At 38.6% G+C, this 18,504-nt stretch overlaps 1 protein-coding gene across 1 annotated transcript in view; it reads right to left on the bottom strand.

The window, feature by feature from the left end:
- Positions 1-18,504, bottom strand: part of ANAPC1 (anaphase promoting complex subunit 1) — a 121,808-nt gene that overhangs the window by 38,056 nt on the left and 65,248 nt on the right. Inside the window, exons 19-23 of the mRNA XM_025354990.1 lie at positions 16,236-16,503; positions 13,005-13,219; positions 10,590-10,708; positions 7,146-7,417; positions 809-1,043 (exon numbers count right to left, since the gene is read on the bottom strand). Coding sequence (XP_025210775.1) covers positions 809-1,043; positions 7,146-7,417; positions 10,590-10,708; positions 13,005-13,219; positions 16,236-16,503 — 1,109 coding nt within the window. The remainder of the gene's footprint in view (positions 1-808; positions 1,044-7,145; positions 7,418-10,589; positions 10,709-13,004; positions 13,220-16,235; positions 16,504-18,504) is intronic.

Genomic DNA, 18,504 nt, shown 5'->3' with positions numbered 1-18,504 from the left:
GCTACACAGCTACAGCCTAAAGCAGAGCTGCCTGGGCCAATGTTATGCCTGTATGTATGAAGCATCACTGTGGCAATAGCTATCTGATACCATTATACTAAATAATACATCTTTAACAATATATTCAGAAATGCATATAGAAAAGATCTTGAATAGGACATATAAGTATGTAACTAAATTGTTGAGCATATTAATAATGCCAATAACACTTCCATTAGGCAGAAAAAGACAACACATAATACAGATTTCCAAAAAGTTTGGACCCAGTAAGAAACAGAGACACTGTTCACTAAAGTGAGTGTGTGGACCTTACCATTTCCAGGTTCATCACCAACATACCCACCAGCATGTAAAGGAGGAAAGCAGGAGTCAATTACTTGACTTCTATTGGAAGTGCTGTATCCAACACAGTAAACACTGTGATGTGTATAGTTTAGTGTCTCTCAGGGACCAAAACAATCTACTCTTTGAGTTTCAAGTGCAGGCCACTGCTAGACATTGCTGGTAAAGACACAGCAGGATAAACAGCATACTCATATGTGATTAAAACCACAGGTACCTCATTAAATGTGACCACTGGAATTCAGTAATAAGCTAGCAAATAAATATGGAGGTTAATAACCTGCAGTTACATTAGCCTTGGATAACATTAGAGATTTTTTTTTTTAATTAGTACTAGATCATTCTTTGCTCACAAAAGCTACTATTGTCTTTCCTTACTGTTTATAATTTTACTATCATTTTTACTTGGATTTATGTGGAGTGGAAAGTGCATGCCTATGAAGATTCAGCACTATTAATTCCATACCTATCTCAGCCAACAGGACCTCTGCAGTATGTCTGTGAGCTGTCCCTTGATACACAAGGCCAATGCCAACCACTGCAGCCACTTGGACATTGTGAGGAACATCCAGCTCTGTGGACGTTGGGGGTAAGAGAGCAGGAATGTGAATGCTAAGAAGCCGAGTAATAGACATATCCATGGTGCCTAGTTTTGCAGCAGAAACACCAAGCAGCAGTCCAATGCTTGTCATTTCATGGCCCTAAGGTAGAAACAAAACAAATATGTAGTTTAAAATAAAATACTGCCTGCCACTTTCAAGAAGTACTTTTATGTTGACAGGCACAATGAGAGGCACCGAGAATATAGTGGTAAACTAAACAAACATGGTCCTTGCTCTCATGGACCCAATGTCTTAATAGGAAAAAAAGTGTTAAATTTAAAAATATAAGCAAATATATTATTAAAAAGTAGTACAATACGAAAGTACAAAGTATTATGAAAGAGTATTTTAAAAGAGCTTAATTTAGATTGGGAAGGACTAGAGGATTATTAGGGATGAAATCTCTAAAGATTATACAAAGAAATTTATATTAGGACCTGAAGGATGAAAACAAATTAGCCAGGAACAGTAGCAGGAAAGGGGACACTCAAGTTTAGAAGGTGAGGAAGACTGTTTCAGGTGATAAAACAGCATGTAAATGGTTCTGAGGTGATTCAGAAATAAACCCTCGCATTGACATTAACTGACCACAAGAGTGCCAAGACAATTCAATAGGTAAAGGGCAGTCTTCAAAAAACAGTGCTGGGACAAGTGGAAAGACACATGCAAAAGAATGAGGCTGGACTCAACACAATATAACAAGTGTTGGCAAAAATATGGAGAGACTGGAACTCTCATGTATAGCTGACAGGGTTGTAAAATGGTGCAGTCATTATGCAAAACAGTTTACAGTTCCTCAAAAAGTTAAACAGAGTTACCATATAACCCAGCAATTCCACTCCTAAGTATGTACCCAAGAGTAATGAAAACATACATCCGCACAACAACATGTATACAAATGTTCATAGCAGTATTATTCGTAATAGCTAAAAAGTACAAATAACCCAAATATCCATCAACTTATGAATAAAATGTACATTCATGAAATAAAACATTTATTCATCAATAAAGAGGAATGAATTGCTGATACATGGTACAGCACGGATGAACCCTGAAATTATCAGGCTAAGTGAAAGAAGCCCATCCCAAAAGACCACATTTTGTATGACTCCATTTATACGAAAGGTCCGGAAAAGGCAAACCCATAGAGACGGAAGATAAATGGTTGGCAGGAGCTGAAGTGAAGGTGGGGGTAGGGTGGAGGAATGGGGAGTGGGTACAAGAGGAATGCTAGTGAGTACGAGGTTCCTTTATGGGGTGAAGAAAATGTTCTAAGATTAACAGCGGTGATGGATGCACAACTCTGTGAATATACTAAAAACCACTGTACTATACACTTTAAACGGTGAATTGTATGGTATGTGAATTTTATATATTTATATAAATAAAGATTCCTTAAAAAAAAATAAGGCTGTGAAGTGAAAGAGTTTAGTTTGCCAGGGAGCTAAAATAGCCAATCTGTACGGTTAGAGAGTGGGGGAGCAAGAAGAAGAGTGGGGCTAGGTGCAGAGGCTTACGCCTATAATCCCAGCACTTTGGAAGCCCGAGGCAGGCAGATCACCTGAGGTCAGGAGTTCAAGACCAGCCTGGCCAACATGGTGAAACCCCGATTCCATCAAAAATACAAAAATTACCCAGGTGTGGTAGTGCGCAGCTGTAACCCCAGCTACTTAGGAGGCTGAGGAAGGAGAATCGCTTGAACGGCGGAGGCGGACGTTGCAGTGAGACGAGATCACACCACTGCACTCTAGCCTAGGTGACAGAGCAAGACTCCGTCTCAAAAAAAAAAAAGAACAGTGGTACCAACTAGGGCTGCAGAAGTGTATAGGATCACACCAGCTCCTAGAATGTATATTAAGAGCAATGGTTGATCCCTCTTTCTCCTCTGGTGTTGGGAATGTTGGCCTTGTTTTAAACCAGTTTCCCTTCACAGAAGTTCAGCCATTGTATGGGATCAGAATAAGGTCCTGGGGCAATTAAAGGTATCTGGCCAAGGGTACCTTGGTGTTATCCGAAGGACCCTAGACTGGCCCCCAGTCCCCGACAGCCTGTTCCAGTGTCGGACAAAGACTTCCAATCTTTCCTATCATGTTTTCCCTGCTGCTTTTCTGAGAAATGTTACTTAGTTATGTGTCTCTTTGATAAACTGCTTCTTTTCATGGCAGGATGCTGGGTTATGCCTGATGAAGCTAAATAAACTGCCAGCCAAATGAACATTATAGACAAATAATATGCAGGAACCCCCTGGATTCATCTTAGTCTCAAGCTTATATAGAATTCAGACAGAGAAATCAAAGGCAGTCAACAAGGAGGGTCAAGGCTGAGTGCAAGTGAACGGGACGGTTCCTGCTGGCTTGATCCTCCCCTGGTCATGAATGGCGGTTGCGTGCACATCCACGACCAAGGCAAGCCTGAGAGATGCCTTGGACTCCAGGACGGCAGAGGGAAAGACTAAGGATGCCTTTTTCTCCCCTCTCTCTTTCTAAATGGGTACCCTGCACTCCTCTCAAGTGCATCTTGAGACACTGGGACTCCTTCGATCCTCAGACTCTGAAGAAAAAATGTCTGGCATTTATCAGTAGTAAGGCTTGGCCCAGCTAGAAGTTGGAAGATGGGGAGACCTAGTCAGTTGGGGAAAACATTAATTATAATACTATCCAATAGCTAGATCTCTTCTACCGCAGAGAATGAAAATGGTCAAAAATTCCATATGTATAGGCCTTTTTTGCCCTGTGGGATAACCCCAAGCCCTGTCAGCAATGTAGAACAGACCCTGCACTTATAGCAGTGATCTCCAGCAAGGTAGACTTAATCCAACAGTCTGCCTCCTTAGAAAAGGAGGCAGAGGCCCCTGCACCAGCCCAGGTCCCAGCTCCTCTTGGATCATCTTGTCCCCCTTATCCAGGCCCCCTTTTGACCCTCATCCTGTTAGAAGAGTTCTATCTGGATACGCTCCAACATCACTTCTTCCTTTACAGGAAATGCCTAGTGAATATGGTCCTATCAAAGTACAAGTCCCCTTTTCTTCACAAGATTTGAGGCAGATAAAAGGAAATCTAGGAAAATTTTGTCGACCTTGATAGGTATATTGAAGCCTTTCAGAACCTTACTCAAGTGTTTGAGCTTTCATGGAAGGGTATCATGTTACTTCTCAACCAGACTTAGAGCTTCAGAGAAGCAGACGGCTTTACAGGTCGCTAAGACATTTGGAGATAAAATGTTTGCATCTTATTACGGCACCTACCAAAAAGGGGAAGAAATCAGGGAGCCCTTTCTGACAAACAGGCTGCACCCACCAAAGATCCTCAATGGGACTCAGACACTGCTCTAGGAAAGTGGCAGAGAAAACATTTTCAGGCACGCATAGCGGAAGGTCTGAGAACTAGAGCCAAGTCTCTCAATTACATTAAGTTATCAACCATAAACCAAGGGTCTGAAGAGAACCCTTCTGTTTTCCTGGAAAAACTGAGACAGCCTTTAATTAAACACACATCTCTCTCCTGACTCTATAAAAGGACAGTTAATTTTGAAAGACAAGTTTATAACCCAAGCAGCCCCAGATATTAGAAGAATGCTGCAAAAACTTAGCTATTGGAGCAGATAGTACCCTAGAGAACCTCCTGAAAGTCACCACCCTGGTCTTTTATAATCAGGACCATGAGGAAGCCCAAGAAAAAGGAAGAAAAGGAACGAAAAAAAGGCAGAGGCACTACTAGCTGCCATACAGGCATATAAACCTCTGGATCCCCAGGGAGCTTCTCCTTCTATGACCAGCTGTTATCAGTGTGGGGGTACTAAAAGAGAGACTGCCCTTGGTATCAGAAGCAGCCCCCACGGCCCTGTCCAATCTGTAAGGGAGACCACTGGAAGATGAACTGCCTCCAGAGACGTACGTCTCCAGGTTCAGAGCCGGCTTCTCAAATGGTCCAACAGGACTGCTGGGTCCCAGGGCTCTCCTCCCCAGCTCTGACAGCTCAGGCTGTATTATCATCCACCAGTCCCGGGTGATTCTGGAGGTCAAAGGGACTCAGACGATGGACTTCCTCCTCAATACCTGTCCTCCTCGCCAAACCGGGCTTCCCCTCCTCCCTTAGCACGACTGTGAGGGGTGTCTCAGGAAAGCTTCTGACCAGATATTTTTCTCAACCCCTTAGCTGTACCTAGAGAGATCTTTTGTTTACCTATGGCTTTTTAATCATACCTGAAAGCCCAGCTCCTCTGAGGTAGGGATATTTTAGCTCACAAGGGAACCACCATCCTTATGGCTCCAGGACAGACTCTTTGCCTCCTTCTGGTGGAGACTGATATTAATCCAGAGGTTTGGGCAATTCAGGAAAAACTGGCTGAGCTACAACAGTCTCACCGGTCCAAATCCATCTCAGGGATCCCATCTCCTTCCCTAATCAAAGATAACAGCCCCTAAAAACAGGAGCTAGGAAAGGGCTAGAAGCCATCATTAATAACCTAAGGATGCAGGGCCTTGTTAAACCCTGCAACAGTCCTTGTAATACCCCAATATCGGGAGTACAGAAACCCAACAGGGAATGGAGACTGGTCCAGGATCTCTACCTCCTTAATGAGTAACCGGTGTAATGAACCAATTTACCCAGTGGTTCCCAATCCCTATACTTTGTTTATTAGATACCAGAGGAAACTAAATGGTTTGCATTCTTGGAATTAAAAGACGCTTTTTTCTGCATACTGTTATACCCCAACTCCCAAAACTTGTTTGCATTCAGGGATCCCTCCAACCAGACTACCCAGCTAACCTGGGTGGTGTTACCACAGGGATTCCAAGACAGCCCCCACCTGTTTGGGCAGGCATTGTCAAAAGATCTCTCTGAGTTCTTTCAAACTCAAGTTAAAGTCTTAATATGTAGATGACACTCTCCTCTGTGCCCCAACTGAGGAAATTTCTCAGAAGGGCAGTAATGCTCTTCTTAAATTTCTAACTGACGGAGGACATAAAGTTTCAAAGTCCAAGGCTCAACTCCCTCAGACTTCAGTGAAGAACCTAGGCCTGGTCTTGTCAGAAGGGACCAGGACACTGGGCAAGAAGAGAATTGGACCCACTTTCTCCTTCCCCTCTCCCCAAGACCCTCAGCTAACTAAGGAGATTATCGGGCATTACTGGATTCTGCAGCCTATGGTCAGAAATCTAATTAAAGGCATTGCAATGCCTAATTATAACATATCTAATGATCTAGGGGGACATGCCCATGACAATCCTATTTTGCAAAATCCTGGAATAGAACACTCCATTTTCAGAGGTTTTCTTTCTGTCCTTTCTAGGTTTCCCTAATATACGGGCATGGATTTTCCCCCTTTTAGTTCCTCTTTGTGTTCTCATTGTAATACTCACATGTGGTTCATGTGTACTTAACCTCCTTGTAAAATGTGTTTTTTCTCGCCTAGAGGCCATCAAACTCCAAATGGTCATGCAAAATGGAACCTCGGCTGATGGCTCCCTTTTACCAGGGACCCTTAGATAGGCCTCTAAGAGAGACATGACTGCTGCTTCCCAAAACAACATCCTCTGTCAGCATGAAGCAGTTAGAACAGTCATCATGCCTATCCTAAAGGCAGTTAGATGTACTTCTTCAGGGCGGGGATTGATAGCGATAGGAGGTAGGTAAGTTCTCAGGTGAAACTCAACCTTCAAGCCAAAGACAGTCGAAAGCCAGAAAACCAAGCTACAAGTTCTGGATAAATCCATGGACTAGAGGGCTCTCATTCCCGTTTGGCACGCTCTCTCCTGATTGGTCCTTATCCTTCACCTACTTTACATATACCTGTCCTTCCCCAGTTGGTCCTCTACACTATCGTGCCTATTTCTCAATGGTGCTTTCTCAAGCATACCCACAGACCAATCAGCATGCACACTCATTTCACACCCATAAGAACCCCTAGATTCAGCCTTGTGGCCGGCAACCCACCTTTGGGTCCCCTCTTGCTGTTGAGAGCTTTTCTGTCACTCATTAAATTCTACTCCGCCTTACTCAAAACAAAAAAAAAAGCAATGGGAGATCATTAATTAAATGGCTTTGACCAAGGAAGTGACATGCTCTGATTTACGCTTTAGAAAGATTATTCCATGTACTGTGAGACAAATGGACTTAGAAATACAAGAATGAAGAAAGAAGAGCAAACAGAGCAATTAGGAGCTACTGCTAGCCAGGCACTGGGAGCACAGGCTCTCACCTTGGTCAAGTAGTCATGGATATTGAGAGTCGCCAGCTTGGTGAGGTGTCCATTCAGCCCCAGAGCCATGAGGAAGCCAGCATACTCATTGGCTAACTCCGCATGCTTGGGCTTATTGTAAACGATCCAAGCTGAGTCGATCTGGGAGGCAGGAGCTATCTTCAGGCCAGCAGCCACGCCATTATGAAAGCTGGCCCAGCTTGTCATGTTGGGAGGCACATCGATGTTTCCACTATTAAGGTCGACTGTTGTGTTCCGAGGAGGGGCACGCCCTATCCAGCCAAACAAAATTTAACATTGAGAGAACAAAAATTCACAAAACCAAGACTAGATCTTTGAGACCAAGATTACTTACATTTTCTACATTCAAAACCATCAATGCCTGGAATGTTAGGTCTCTATGACCACTTACAATTTTTGTACATGTGAGTCAAACTTAATGCAAACTGGAAAAACCTTCACTGTCTAAATAGTTCATGGTCCTTTTTGTTAAAATGTATGAGGCTATATAATGAGATAACTGATACCAATTTAACATTATACAGAGCCGATTGGGATAATCACTGCTTTGAAATCTTTCTTTCAAACAGTAGAGAGCTTAGAAACCAAAATGAAGACTAATATCACTGCTAAACTATGCAAGTTATAAATCCCAACATCTGATGACATTGGTGTTAATTTCGAATGTTCTATCCCATATTTTTCCATGGACATTAAGGAAAAATGACATCTTAAGAAGAGACAAAAGCCAGGCCTGGTGGTGCGCGCCTGTAGTCCCAGCTACTTGGGAGGCTGAGGCACGAGAATCACTTGAACCTTGGAGGTGGAGGTTGCAGTGAGCCAAGATCATGCCACTGCACTCCCACCTGGGCAACAGAAAACTGCATCTCAAAAAAAAAAAAAAAAAGAACCTAAATAAATCTGCTACAGCTCTTACCTATATATGCCCCCCTCTCTCTTTTTCTCTCTCTCTCTATATACATACAGATACAGACATCTAATTATATGCTATTGTTTAAACTGTTTAGAGATAGCTTTGTAAAAAGCATCCTTTTATAGACTTGAGTCACCCAGTGAACTTCAAAAGGGCATTCACTAGATTTACTTTTATGGTCCATTTATTTAAAAGCAATGTAAATTATATGTTCACAATGCTATATGTTCTCTATGAATTTTTTCTTGATTCTTTTCTTTTTGATCTACATTATATACAGCAAATATTGAATCTTTTTATATATATTTTGAATATTGTCTTAAGTCACAGATAAAATAATTAACATAAATATTTTAACTACTGCATAAAGTTATCCAGTTCACTGGAGCTTTGAAAATACCATTTTAAAAGAGTTCTAAGATGTTATGTAAAATACATTTTAAGTAGATGTAGAGTGTCTTATTTGTAGCATGTATACATATACACATAAAGCACAAAGTAAGACTAATTTGTCTTTACTAAACGCTTTTTGTACCTAAAAGCTAACTCAACTGCTAGTGTTAGACAGCACCACAATGAGTGATAAGTTCATAAGTTACACTTGCACTTTCTCAAAAAAGGCAGACATATCAATATGGAAAAACTGAATAACCTTTCTAAAACTTTCATTCATCATATGCATAAGACATAACACTCACACACGAGAGAAAATAAAATGCAAAGGGTGAGGTAAATTTCCTTCAGTGAGAATGACAACATACAAAAGTACAACAGGTCACATTAGTGTGGGTTAAGCAACTATTTAAGAAAATATTTTTTCCTAAATTAACAGGTAACCTTTCTTTTTGGCCTACCAGAATGACTAAAAGAATAAAACATTGGATTAATGTCATAAGCACATTTTAAATCATGCAAATTCAATTAAATGTATTCAGAAAAAAAGATGCATGTATATATTTTTTAGAACCCACCCAAGTATCACTTGAGTACTAAATCACCCAGATTGAATACATTTTAACATCTGCCAATTTTGCATGAGATTTTAACTCACATTTATTATATGAAATTTTTCATATAAGACAGTTGGAAAGACTACTAAAATGAACATCTATATACCATGTCTTCCATCAAGAATCAATAACTGTTACGATTTTGCCACAGGTGCGTTACCTCTGAGACAATTTAAATATTAAAAGCAACTCTGCTCACTATGTTCCTTAATGAGATTAGGGCTCAGAATAAGCATGATATGGAGATGGGAATGTGTTCTTCACTTAGTCAGTCTCATTTCCTGCATGCTGCTCAAAGCACAAGCTTTTCACAAACCTGAGTGGAACTCTGGATTTTTTTAAAGTATGCAATTTAAAATACTGTACGATTATGTTCACATATATTATATACTATTATATATTACATTATACTTTATATACTACTATATATATTATACACTACTACATACATTATACATACATTTTGTACAGATTTCACAAAACCATATATACTATAATAGAGTTTCAATGGTAATTTCAACTACGCAATTGTCACCTTCAGAACACATTCAAATCAGCATTAGGTGGACATGCACTATAAAACTCACTGTAATCAAGACTATAACTACAGTTATATATGGCAGAAATAAAAACTCATGCCAACCGGAAAAGCAATTTGACATGTTCCTTAAAACCATTCATCTTGGTGTCCTAAGAGTTCTAAGCATTGCGTCTAAGTACATAGGACAAATATGCCCCAACAATGTTTATAATATCAAAAAACTGTAATTTTCAACAAGACCAGGCTGCTTCTGTAAACTATGGTATATCCACTGAATGAAATACTCGGAAGCAAATAAAAATGAATGTATCAATTAAAAACACGTGTATGTATACAATACATACACATAATTATAAACACATACATTTGCTAAATATAAAAGGATGTTCACTGTAAATTTTAAGAAAAATAACTAAAATAGATTTAAATTTTCTGATAATTAAACAAATATAAAATTATAAATATGTGGAAATAAACTTGGGAAACATATATACTAAAATGTTAAAAGGAGTGACGCAGAAGAGTGGGAATACTGTAAGTAACCATTTTTTTCTCTTTTTGTTTAGTACATTCCTTGATTTATACAATGATCATCTGTTCAAACTATGACATAAGACATTTTAAGACTAAATATTTTTATATATTATACTTAAGATTATTCAAAATTTAATACTCGTCATTATCAATAATATCTTTCTGAACTTCTCCAAGTGACTTTTTATATCTTGAAATCACCTCATTAAAAAGCAAAAATGAGTAATGAGCTCTAATCTGCTTCTCTCGAGGTTTAGTTTGACATGGTATTTAAGCTTTGATAACCACTATAGCAGCTATTAGGAATATTTAAAATCACTGGGGATACAGGGAGCATTTCTTTCATCTTAACTAATTTAAAGAACTACACTTAATGCATGTACTTAATCATTTTCCTTTCTCATTGAGTCCAGAATTTAACATACCAGTCAGATTCAATTTAGGAATAGGCAATGGTTCTGTGGGAACAGGATGGTACGAAAACAAGGTAAACATTCCTCGTCCTACAGGAAGAGCCATAGTTCGCTGACACAATTGGAGCAATCTGTAATTAAAGTAAAAACCAACATGTGAAAATTTTTAAAGCAAAGCACAATTGAAATATCATCTGTAAATATTTCAAAAGGTATTCTATGTAAGATGAAGTTGTCTCAAAGTAAATTAATACAAAGATGTGAGTGAACCACCCAAACATGATTATTTTCATTTTAATATTCTTGTTCCTATTACACTCTTAGGGACAGACATATTTCCTTTGTTTTGTTTCATATTTACATTGAATGAAAACCACCTGGCCTATAAACCAAGCCAACTGTCTCTAGGCATTCAAAAAAAAGAAATTTAAAATTCCACTCCGACGGATGCTAACCTTCTCAAAGGAAAATATAGTACTTTTGGGGTTTTTATCACTGTGTTAATTTCAGTCTAGCTGTCCTCAGTACATGTGGGATCCTCCTCCCATCCCTTTTTGCCAATACAGCCTCAGAAGTGCCATTTCTGTGGCCTGTACACAAGAAAAGAAACAAGGTCCCTATATTAGAGGTGAATGGATTTCATGGTGTCTCCACAGGAAATACAGATTGGTTTCACTTACATGATGACTAGATTTATAGGACTAATACCATTATATATCAGGTATGTTCAAGGTTAAAATGGTTTCTGTGGGCTCTACTGTGAAATTAATATACCACTCTTCAACTTGTTCCTATGTTAAAACAGCTTAACATTCCATATAGCTACTTAAAAAAAACTAACAGAAATTTTGGAAGTAGGGCATTTATAACTAAGAAATGCTTACACAAGTTATATCTGAAGACACAGAAACATCCCTTCAGAGGCTGACAAGTGACGAACATCTTCTCTGCAGACAAAGCTATTCATAAGCATACTCCCTCCTTAACCGGACACACATAACTGCTTTTCTAGCTAACTGGAAAGAAAAATTTTTCTGTCTTAAAGATTCTCTGGGAACACAACCGCCACATTAATTTGGGATCAGGAAAATTCAAAGTCAAGAGGCTGCTGCAGCCCATAGAATTTTTTTAGAGGAAATCATATACATAATTCACTTCAACTTTGCAGAAGTAACACAATTATAATGAGAACAATATTATATCCCCTGAATATAAGATGCCACTGATAAGATGTATCATTATTTCATGAGATACTAAGAAAGAAAAAGCACTGCCAATTAAAGTATTACACCTATTCACTGAAATACACATCTGATTTCAGAGATATTAAAAAGTGACAAAATTTGCATCTTAGAATCAATGCACTCTACTACTAATACTGGCTGACTGCACTGAGCTTTACTATGTACTGGGCAGTATTCTAAGTGCTATGTAAAAATAATTCACTTGATACATAGCACCATCCCATGAGGAATGCCTATTTTTACAGATGAGGCAACTGAGGCAACAAGAGGTAAAGTAATTTAACCAAAGTCACCCAGCACAGCATGGCCACGCCTGGCTCTAGAGGTCATGCTCATAAATCCTAGCTCTTAACTCAAGTCACTCCATCTCCTTATTCACAGGCGACTAATAACTGGGGACTTGTGGGGAAGAAACAGTTGATAGGGAAATCACAACTAATTCAGATCTTCAGCAGCCTGTGGCTGAATGTGGGTGACCCTTCCTCTCAAAGCAGTACCATAAAAAAAGTAAGGAGAACTAGAAAACAGTGGCAGATGAATGACAGACAATAGACACAAGCAGATAAAAGAACAGGAGAGAATTTTAAAATAGAAGTGTCCCAAGAGAATAGCTCTGGAATGTCACAGGCATGTGATGTCGTTTACCACTGAGTCTTAAAATGTATCAAAGGATGTATCCTGTGCAGGGGAGTAGCAGAAGAAAGGCATATCTAGTTTGCCTTATCTATTTATTTGGAGTATTATCTATCATATCAAAAAAAAAAAATACTGATGTAAGTTTAAACTACACTAAAAACCCCACTAACCTCAAAATCTATCCTGATCAAGACACAGAAAAACAAGGCCAGTGTTTTCTTTGTTTGTAAATTCTTAAGGGAACTATCAGGCAAAATGGTTTTACATTCACCTTTTCTAAAGAGTAAATTGTTATACGTATTTCAAGAGGAGGAAGATCTGAAATACAACCATTATGTCCTCAAAAGCCAAAGATATTTTGCTAACACACGTGGTTTGTTGAAGTTGGATGAAAGCTTAAAACAGAGGGCACATTTTAACTTGAAAGTATCTTTTAAATCTCTTTAGGGTTTTAAATGCTAAAAACTTGAAGGAAAAACAAATATAAACAAGACCCAAATGTAACAATAACACATGACAAGAGATAGTGCACAGTGTTTTCTTTCACCTGTTTTCCTTTTCTTCAATGAACTCGTGGTCACTGAGCTCCGGGTACTGCACTACGTTGACGCGGACAGGATGCGCACTCTGAAGAAGCCTTCGCACATCCTGTACCCTTAAATCTTCACTCCATATTAATGACATGACCTCGTGATTCATGTCATTCATCCCGTCATCTTCCTCCTCAGTTTCTGTTCCTGAAGGAACATCTGATGAGAGCACCTGAGTAACAGACTTTATTGTAATAATAATTTAAAAAGCAGTCAACAAGCACTTACTGAACACGAAAATATATAGGCTGATGTTCCATGACTACAGTAAGCACAGAGAAAATACGTTTTCCAAAGCAGGGATGGGTTGGGGCTGCAATATATACCAGGACTCGACTCTACAAATCTTTTTAAAAAGTACTATATTGCTGGCTCACGCCTGTAATCCCAGCACTTTGGGAGGCCGAGGCGGGCGGATCACCTGAGGTCAGGAGTTCCAGAGCAGCCTGGCCAACACAGTGAAACCTGGTCTCTACTGAAAATACAAAAATTAGCTTGCCAGATGCAGTGGCGCACTCCTGTAGTCCCAGTTACTGGGGAAGCTGAGGTTGAAGAATCACTTGAACACGGGAGGCAGAGGTTGCAGTGAACCGAGATCACGCCACTGTACTCCAGCCTGGGTGACAGAGTGAGACTCTGTCTCAAACAAACAAACAAAAATCAAAACAAACAAACAAAAGTACTATATTCCCTACTTAGAAATATTTGCTACGTGAAATAAGGGGGAAAATTTAAATTTAGGACAACAGTCAAGAGGCTGGACACAAGCAGAGAAATATTCTGAATAAACTATAAAAAAAACTACATCCTGATCATTTTAAAAAAGAAACAAATTATTGCAAGTAGAGTATGAATACTAGTCACTGCTAATAATGCTAATTTAAATATTGTCTGTTCATTAATAGAAGGAGAAGGAAAAAAGCCTGAAAGGATATACACCAAGGGTTGGGGGAAGTCACACAATAAAATACTTTCTTACTTTACACTTTAAATAGATAGGATCGTGGTTGGATTTCATTATTTTTTCTTTTTTTTTTTTTTTTTTTGAGACAGGGTCTTACTCTGTCACTCAGGCCGGAAGTGCAGTGGTGGGATCATGGCTCCCTGCAACCTCCACCTCTTGGGCTCAAGCGATCTTTCCCCCTTAGCCTCCCGAGTAGCTGGGACTGCGTATGTGTACCACCCATCCAGATTAATTTTTTTTGTTTTTTGTAGAGACAGAGTCTTGCCCTGTTGACCAGGCTGGTCTTGAACTCCTGACCTCAAGGAGATCCACCCATCTCAGCCTCCCAAACAGCTAGGACTATATGCACATACCACCACACCTGGCTAAACTTTTTTAAAAAATTGTTTAAGTAGAGATGAGGTCTCACTATGTTGCCTAGGCTGGTCTCAAACTCCTGGGCTCAAGCAGTCCTCCACTTTGGCCACCCCAAAGTGCTGAGATCACAGGCACGAGCCACCTCACCAAGCCAGTTTTCACTATTTTTTTAAAATGTGTTTCCAATAAAAATTTCTTAGAAGGAAAAGTACTGAACTGCAGCAAAACAAGTAAGAGGGTAAATTCCTTGACTGTCATCATGTTCTCATAAGCCCAGCATGTGCTTTAATATGGCGCTTCCCAGTCCAATAATTAAACCTAACTGCAACACAGATGTGAACTGCATGGAATCATATCATATTCCCTCAAAAACAGTATTATACTCTTTTAACAAAGATTAACTCCGAGTTGAAATGTTAAAGTTTTGCAACATTTAATATGAAAACAACAAGGTTAGCCTGAAAAAAAAAAAAAAAAGTAGATATGACCAAATAATCACTTTTAGTTCCTAAAAATTCATTTTGGTTCCTATAAAATATCTAATTTTAAAAAAACTATATTCTAATGGGTGAGTTAGCTATAAAATATAGTCTCAAATAGTGACAAAATAAATTTAGATGGGATTAGTTATAAAATGTAGCCTCAAATAACTGAACAAACTGTATTTAGACAGAATTACTTAAGATGACATTCAAATACAGATTAATGTTTTCATGCTAATGGTGCTGAACTGCTCTCTCTCACAGGAAAGCCATATTATAAGCAAAAAGATTTGTTTTCTGTTTAAAACAGGATATAAATACTAATTCAACAAACAGCTGTGATTGAGACGCAGATTAAGGGAGAGATGCGCTGGGATGACCCTGCTGGAGAATCAGATGCCCATGGAAACTGACTCCAGCATGGGTACTCATTAGGCAACTGTGAGGTTAGGAATAAGTTTTGATATAGGCTCTGAAGAAGCAGTAATAAGACCTAAGGTGACTCATAGTTACAATGTACTGATTATTAGGTATTGATTCAAAAGCTATTAAGAGGTAAGGCCAAATTCCCACACTGTCTTCTCACGGACATGAACATAAGAGTCACCAGGAGTGGAATTATTATTCCTGAATCTTCCTTGATGAGATTCTACTGTCTATTTTTTAAAGTTACCTAGAATTCTAGAATAAGTTTTAAAAGTTTCCTTTTCAACTTTTAAGAGAGGATGACTTAAAAAGATAATTGGAGAGTAATGAAATAACTTTACTTTCTACTTGCAGGATTCCTAGAATGCATTTTAAAAAAAAACAAACTTGAAGATTGATGAAAGACAGTATTTTAGGAGGGATAGCTTAAGACATCTTTTTAAACAACTCTAGTGAAAAAAACACATGTTTTCCCTGGGGCTACAGTTTTATGTGATTAAACAAGTATGTTTACACCTATTTAAAAGGTTAAATTCAAAAAATTCAACACATCAAAAAATACGCAGTAGAAAATATTTATATATAATTACCCATCCAAATTCAGGATATATGTGCTCTCCCTTTTCCTATGTAATAATTACAAAGTGGTTAGCTACTAATGTGGTACAAGTAGGGAAACAGCCATGGTAGTCTCCACGACTACACTCAGGACTTGTCCTGACTCAAGGCAAAGAAAGATCCAGGCACAAGATAGAACATTCACAAAATCTCCTGCTCCTATGCTCAACTTACAATTAATAAGATGCGTACAATTAGAAACCCCATATGGCATATAATATAAAAGACAAGCTGATATATATACTTAGAAAAAGCCTTAAAGGAAAATGAAGAACATTTCTACTTTATGATTTTATTTCAGGCTAAAATTGGAACTCTGAACTTTCCATGTTGATACTCACAGACTTCCCTTTGGGTAAGTTTCCTTCGCAGGCCTGCTTGGACAGATCCTGACGTCCAATCAAGAGACAGACAGCTTCCGGCCAGTCTGAGGCCGGCTGCTCACGACAGTGATAAATTGCATCTCTGATGGGAAGAGCAATTCCAAAGGGAAGAGTTTCCAAATCTCTTAAAGTGAATCCTTTATAGTTAAAGGAAAGGAGAAAAAATTTTAATTTAGATTTGCCACTATTGCAATTATCCTGACTGAAGTTGGCAACAATATCTACCCTGACAAATAAATTCATTTTATTCATCTTACTACCAGACTAATGTCTTGACATCAGGGATTAGTATAAGCAGCCTCTTTGAAAGAACTTGTGAAAACCTAAAGAAAAAAAGACAATCTAATAGAAAAATACAAAGGACAAAAAGACATTTCCTAGAAAGGGAAACATAAATAGGCAAAATGCATATGAAAAGATGCTCTACCTAATTAGTGATCAGGAAAATGCAAATTAAAGCCACTGAGAAATATAAATGTCAAAGCCAATCAATACCAAGTGTTGGCAACTATGTAGAGCAACAATAATTCTTTTTTCTCTTTTCTTTTTTTTTTGAGATGGAGTCTCGCTCTGTCACCCAGGCTGGAAGTGCACTGGCGCAATCTCAGGCTCACTGCAAGCTCTGCCTCCTGGGTTCATGCCATTCTCCTGCCTCAGCCTCCTGAGTAGCTGGGACTACAGGTGCCCGCCACCGCATCCGGCTAATTTTTTTTGTATGTTTTTAGTAGAGAGAGGGTTTCACCGTGTTAGCCAGGACGGTCTCGAGCTCCTGACCTTGTGATCCACCTGCCTCGGCCTCCCAAAGTACTGGGATTACAGGTGTGAGCCACCGCACCTGGCCCAAACAACAATAATTCTTATAAATAGTCAACGGTAGTGTAAACTGGTACAACCACTTTGGAAAACAGTTGATATGTATAGGTAGGTCCACCCATTTGATCTGTCAACAGCCATACAGAAATTTATACCCATGTACACTAAGACACAGGTATGAAAATATTCATTAGCAATACTGTTTTGTTACGGAAAAAAAAAAGAGATGGAGAAAGGGGCGAGTCCCATTGTCTATCATCAATAGAATGGGTAATTAAATTGTGATATGTTCCAACAAAGTAATCTATATATCAGAGAAAATGAATGACCCACTGCTACTGCTACATGAGTCAACATAGATGACTCTTTAAAAAATAAAGTTGAGTGAAGAAAAAGGAACATATATTTCCATCTATGTATGTTCAAAACTACATAAAACCTAGCAACTTATAAAGATGTAAAACTATAAAAAAAAACAAAAGTAAGGTAACACAAAATGTAGGTAGGGCAGTGGTTCCCTATAATATTGGGGTATGTGACAGGAGGGGAACATCCAAGAACAGATATGTAAGGACCTTCTACTATGTGGGTAATGTCCTCTTTCTAGAGGTGGGTGACCAGTACATCAATACTCACTTTTGTACCATTCTCTAAAACAAACATATACGTTTGACATATTATTTTGTAAGTACACCATATTTCGTATTTAAAATTTTTTTATCCTCAGGTTAATTAAATCATGTTTTTCTTATAATGACTTTCTAAATTTTATAATATTATGCATTATAATTTAAAAAGTTGATTAACTATTGAGGCAAAAAATGTTCCTTATATGAGAATAACACTTATTAAATATTATGCAATATACAAATGGATAGAACTCATCCAGTATTTTTCAGCATAGGTATTCTGTATGTACAGTATGCAACAGTTATTGTCATTCTTAAGGTGAAATGAAAGAAAAAAAAAAAACCTGTCAGAAACGTCATTTAGAACATACTTAAGACTTCAAAAACATCTTTTAATATTCATTAAAACTTTACTTTTTAACATACATCCCATATAGCATCCTCATTTTTAAAATCATGTCTTTGTGGCAGTAATTTTTAATTGTGTTTTTCAGTTCTTTGTGAAAAAGAATTTTTTTGGGATTTTACTTAATTTAAAACCGAGGAGCATAGGTTTGGGGAATAGGGAATATAGAACTCTTTTCCTCCCTCTTCCTCTTCCCACTTTAATGTTCATCTTGGTGCCTAAAATCCCTTCAAAAGTGCATTTATCCGGCCGGGCGCGGTGGCTCAAGCCTGTAATCCCAGCACTTTGGGAGGCCGAGACGGGCGGATCACGAGGTCAGGAGATCGAGACCATCCTGGCTGACACGGTGAAACCCCGTCTCTACTAAAAAATACAAAAA

This window comes from Theropithecus gelada, chromosome 13 (genome assembly GCF_003255815.1).
Source record: "Theropithecus gelada isolate Dixy chromosome 13, Tgel_1.0, whole genome shotgun sequence".
Lineage (NCBI taxonomy): Eukaryota > Metazoa > Chordata > Mammalia > Primates > Cercopithecidae > Theropithecus > Theropithecus gelada.
The sequence above is the reverse complement of the archived record's forward strand: the minus strand, read 5'-3'. Positions and strand labels throughout refer to the sequence as shown.